Source organism: Melospiza georgiana, chromosome 1, assembly GCF_028018845.1.
Source record: "Melospiza georgiana isolate bMelGeo1 chromosome 1, bMelGeo1.pri, whole genome shotgun sequence".
Classification (NCBI taxonomy): Eukaryota; Metazoa; Chordata; class Aves; order Passeriformes; family Passerellidae; genus Melospiza; species Melospiza georgiana.
Genome location: NC_080430.1, coordinates 119467296 through 119472493, shown reverse-complemented (window position 1 = coordinate 119472493; position 5198 = coordinate 119467296). Strand labels below are relative to the sequence as shown.

The 5198-nt window shown below is 58.2% G+C and overlaps 1 protein-coding gene across 1 annotated transcript; it reads right to left on the bottom strand.

The window, feature by feature from the left end:
- Positions 1 to 548: 548 nt before the first annotated feature.
- BHLHE22 (basic helix-loop-helix family member e22) lies at positions 549 to 2432 on the bottom strand. The gene has a single exon (XM_058031932.1). It carries the CDS (start codon positions 1482 to 1484, stop codon positions 585 to 587), a length of 900 nt encoding a protein of 299 aa, XP_057887915.1. The 5' UTR covers positions 1485 to 2432; the 3' UTR covers positions 549 to 584.
- Positions 2433 to 5198: the final 2766 nt, after the last annotated feature.

Sequence of the window (5198 nt, the reverse complement as noted above, 5' to 3'; positions counted from 1 at the left end):
TTAACTCTCTCGATTTTTTAAATCACTCTCACCAAACTTTGCGCATTTTCACAGGATCAAAGTTTAGAGACGATAAAAAATACAAAGTCTTCCTTAGCAATGGTCCAGTCTCTTTGTTTCTGCGAGTCACTTAAATAATAAGTTTACATTTCAAGTTTGTTTGTTTCCTGGCTCAGAATAATAATAATAATAATAATAATACTGCTAATAATTAATTAAAAAAAAAATCTATGTTCAAGTGCCCTCTCTGATTTGTCCCCGGCGACAGCCCCGGCTCCCAGCCCGGCCTGCTATTTCCCGGCCTCTCCTTTGTCCGGACTCTCAGCGAGACCCCGGGCCGGGCCTTCCCCCCTGCCCCGGCGCCCCCGGCCCGCGCCCCCTCCCCGCCGCTGGCCGCTCCCGCCGCGGTCCCGGCTCGGCGGCACCGGGGGCAAGGGCGAGGCGAGTCCGGGCGGAGGGCGGCGGGGCCGGGCAGCGCTCAGTCCCTGCGCCGCCTCCGCGCCCCCCGGCCCGGGACCGCTCCGCCGGCTGTCGCCGCTCCCCGGGGCCGCGGCGGCGGCGGGGGGCGGCCACGGCGGCGGCGCTTAAGGCTTCTCCGTGCACTGTTTGCAGAGGCTGGAGGAGACGCTGTTGAAGATGGCACATTTCTCCGGGCAGGAGGTGGCGGGGGGCAGCCCGGCGCTGAAGGGGTAGCCGGCCGCCTGCTCGTAGGCGCCGAGGGCGGGGTGCAGCGCCGCCGCCGCCGCCGCCGCCGCCGCGGCGGAGCTGGGCAGGGAGGCGGCCGAGATGGCCTGGCCCTGGTTGAGATAAGCCACCAAGCGCCGCATCTCCTCCAGGGCCTGCGCCTGCATCAGGATGTAGTTCTTGGCCAGGAGGAGCGTGGCGATCTTGGAGAGCTTCCGCACCGAGGGGCTGTGCGCGTAGGGGATGACCGCCCGCAGCTCGTCCAGCGCGTCGTTCAGGTCGTGCATCCGCCGCCGCTCCCGCGCGTTGATGTTGAGCCGCAGCGCCTTCTGCTCCTTGGACTTCTTGCTGCCGCCGTGCCCGTGGCTGTTGGAGCAGCTGCCCTCGGCCGCCTTCAGCCCCCCGCCCCCCCCTCCGCCGCCGCCCGCCGCCGGCGAGGCCACGCGCGGGTCCCCCCCGGCGCCGCGCAGCACCAGCTCGCAGCGGCCGTCGCTGTCGTCGTCGGGGCTCTGCTCGCCGCCGCTGCTCTCGGCCACCGAGCTGCGGCTGGCGCTCTCGCCGTACTTGACGCAGACGGAGCCCGGCGGCAGCGCCAGCGGGTCGCCGCCGACTCCGGGCTGCAGCAGCGCCTCGGGCTCCGACGCCTCGTAGCAGGCGAGCGGCGAGGGCTGGCGGTCGCGGGGGTGGGAAAGGTCGAGCCCCGGGGGCGAGCGGAAGGCGGACTCCATGCGCTTGGCCGAGGCGGCGAGGCTCTTGTGGAAGAGGTCCTCTTCTGCGGGCAGCCCCAGCGCCCGCTCCATCGGCGCCCCGCTCGCCTCCGCCTCCTCCGCCCCCCTCAGCTCCCGGCCCGCTCCTCCAAGGCTCCGCGCCGCGGCGGGCGGCTCCCCGGCGTCCCGCTGGCAGAAATCGTTTCCCGGCTCCCGCCGGAGCTGCGCCGTGCCCGGCGCCGCGGCTGCCCCTTCTCTGGCTCCGGCGGCGGCTCGGACTGCGGCTCCGGCGGCGGCTCGGACTGCGGCTCCGGCTGTGGCTCCGGCTCGGGCGGCGGCTCCGGCTCGGGCTGCGGCTCCGGCAGCGGCTGAGGCTCGGGCTGTGGCTGTGGCTGTGGCTGTGGCTCCGGCTGCGGCTCCGGCTCGCCCTCAGCAGGCGCCGCGCTGGGGCATTGTGCGCTGCCAGTGGAGCCGCTTCCACCGTTTATCTTGCTTGGATTCACCTTCAAGAGATTTCCGGACCCATCAACCAGCAGCCGCCGCAGACGGGGGAGTCTTTTACATCATTATCTCTGAGAGTAGGTTATTATGAAGAAGACTCGCCTGTTGGGACAGAGCTTTCTACCCAATCAGGTTAACGTTTTAATTAATAGGATTAAAACGGTAACAAACAATCCCAGGCGCTATCTGGCCCTGAGTCTGAATAGTTTCTTTTCCCAGGTCTGAAGACAGGCAGCAGCTAGAGCTTTATAAGAGGCGCCTGCTCCATTATTCTCCCTGCCATCTGTATACACAGCTTAACGCATATGTTTGCAAGACGTTGTGTCCTGTTAGTAACCCAACAACTGCCTTTAGCTTGACATGTGTGGCGACTTTCACTCATCAATGAGCACACTAAAAGCCCTACTTAGATCGAAGGATGTTCTTTGCCTCCTTCAGCAAATTACAGCCCTGCACTGCAGAAAAGCCCACTTCAACACTTCTCCTTCCGAGTGCTGCCAGCAGACTTCTGCTAACTTAGCCGTGGAGTCGGGAGTGACACCCTCTCCCCCCAACCCACCCACCCCCTGCATTTACATTAACTTATAGCTCCCTCCCACCCCCACCCGTCTTCCCGAAAAGCATCGCCTGGGAAAGAAAAACATAAAATTGAAACCCCCGGAGCAGCCCCAGCCGTCGTGCCCACTCCTGCCCACCACCAAAGTCCACCTTGCTTCCTTGGGAGGCGGGTGGTCCCCAGTCCTCCCTCTCCCCACCCCCCCTCCAACAAACGGAGACCAAACTACGGGGAGGTTCCCCTCCTCCTTCCCTTATCCCTTTTCAAGTAGCAGATTGCTGCTAGCGAGTGATTATCCCCCGTGTCCCTATAAAAAACATAAAACCCCATCAGTTACCTTGAAAATGAACGGATCTGGGGAAGAGAGAGAGCGGGAAGAGAAAGGGCAAAAACCCACAAAACTTTTTAAAATTAATTTTTTGCTGCGGCTGACCAACTCTTGGCGGGTCCGTGCCCTCCTGCCTCCCTCCAGCGAGCCCGGCTCGGCCGGAGCCCCCCTGCTCTTGTCCCCAACGCAGGGATGCCGCCGCCGGTGTCGGGGCGAGGCGGCCTCGGTCACCCGGGTACTCCCAGCCCTGCTCCTCTCTCGGGGCTCCTCCTCGGAGCCGGGAACACTATCCTCTGCACTCTTCCAAAAGCTGAAGTGGAAGCCCGAGGGTCGGTCAGGATTTTGTCCCACTACTCCTGTGATGCTTGAGGCGAGCATCTCGCTCTCGCCTTTCTGTTAGCACTCAGAGTATTTAGTGGCAGGTTTTCATTCTTATGACATCAGTAAAAAAACAATATTTCCCAACACTTCCAAATCATTCTTATGTGGCAGGATTACTGAAGGCTATGAAAATTTTTTTGGTTTCTCTGGTTTCATTAAAAACCTTTTAATTGTGTCTTTCGGAGTTGGCCCCAGGTGTTGGACTCTTTTCATTACATTTTGCTCTAATGTGATGAAATTCTAATTCTCTCCTTACCATATGGTTAAATTTCCCCACTGAGAATTAGTTGAAAAAGGAGAAATAATCTATTAATCTCTGTAATAGATTCACAAATGAGGTTTGCCACAGAACCCGTTTTTGAATGGTAATATCAGAACAGTTGGGTGCCTTGTTTCAGGAAAGAAAGGACCAGGCGACAACAGAAAACGTTTGAATTTTCACCTGGAAAGAATGAAAAGAAGCCACGCTGCAGATTTCAGAGTAATTGACTGAGATTTCATCTAGCGAGGACATGACTACAATACAGACCTTCCTCACCTCGTGTCTCCGGATCAGAGGCGAACACACAAGCCGAGCCCTCCGAAGAGGGAGGGTCTCACCCCCGCCCCCCGGCCCCATTTGGCTGCTGCGCCTGTCCCTGGTCGCCGTCCAAGCGCACAGTCACCGAGCGCCTCGATCCCCTCCCCCGTTCCGAGGGATGGATGTCACCGTTAACCTCTATCATTATTAATCCAAAGGCATTTTAGGTTTATTGTTTTTCAATTAGCAACTTCATTTTCCCCGGGATCGTAAACAAAGGACTTTATGTTCGCAACAGGGATTTGGGGTTTTTTATTATTATTATTTAATCTGTTTAATATCCAACTTGTAAAACTCATGTGGTCACTTAAGGATGACGGATACTGTTATTACAATTTGATGGTTAGTGGGAACATTTCATTCCCCTCATCTTATTTCAGTGAAGACAGAGGGCTCCGGCTTATCTCTCCCGCTGATCTGTGGGTTCACTAGCACTGTCTAGTTTTTTTTCTGCAACTTTGGGGACGACGTACAGTGTCTCTCGGCAGGCTGCGGGTCCCGTAGCCCCGGGGCTGCCCCGATGGGCGAGGGGCGCTTGCCGGGCCGCGCCGTCGGGGCGGGGGAACGGGGGCACGGCGGCGACCTCCGCGACAGCCTCCTCTCCCCCTCGGCTGCGTTCGCTTAGATTTGCCCTCTGCGTCTGAAATCTCCCTCTCCGTCTAAGCTTTTTCTGCTCTTCCCTGTTCACCGGTCAGTGTGCACGATCTGCCCCGAGATCTGCTCGTGTTCTTTTTACCTGCTTCATCCCGCCTTTTCGACCACCTCTCTTTTCCTTTCATTTCTCTTCATTCTTTCCTTTCCCTCCCTACTGGGTCTGTCCCCTGTTCTTGGGACACGAATAAATCCCTTCATCTTGCCGATGTGCTCCTCTGTGACTTGCCGTGCTCTAAAGACGCCAACTTTCTTACAAACTTTACCTTGTGGGAGGTGTGGGAGGGAATTGGGAGAGCAAAGTGGAGGGGACGAAAAGAGAGCCCTCTCTCTTTCCCTGGACCCTCCTGTTGTGATCTGCCTCTCCCCACCTCACGAAGAAGTGGCTGTTTAATAGTCTACGGGAACTTTAGTTTGGAAGCAAGCAGAAGAATTTATAGAAGCTTTAAATGCGGCGCTTATAAAAATACCGAGGAATGGTCTTTGAGGTTTATGCACTCGTAAACTTTTGCTGATTGCTTCTGGGAAGTTGTCAGGCATTTAACACTGCGTTTATCTTACAGCGCAATGAAAACACATCTGCCCAGCGTCTCGTTACCTGGTTTAATTGTACCGCAGCCCTCTGCCACCAGCTCCTCCACACTTGGGCCATTATTTCGGGGAATGAGCAGCCCGGAGCCGAGCTGCAGAAGGGCTGCGCCCGCCGCCCCGGAGCATCCCCGGGCTCCGCTGGGAGCGGCCGGGCACGGGCGGGGCGGGAGGCAGGGGCAGGGGGCAAGGACGCTGCAAGGTCCCAGGGTGCAGATGGGA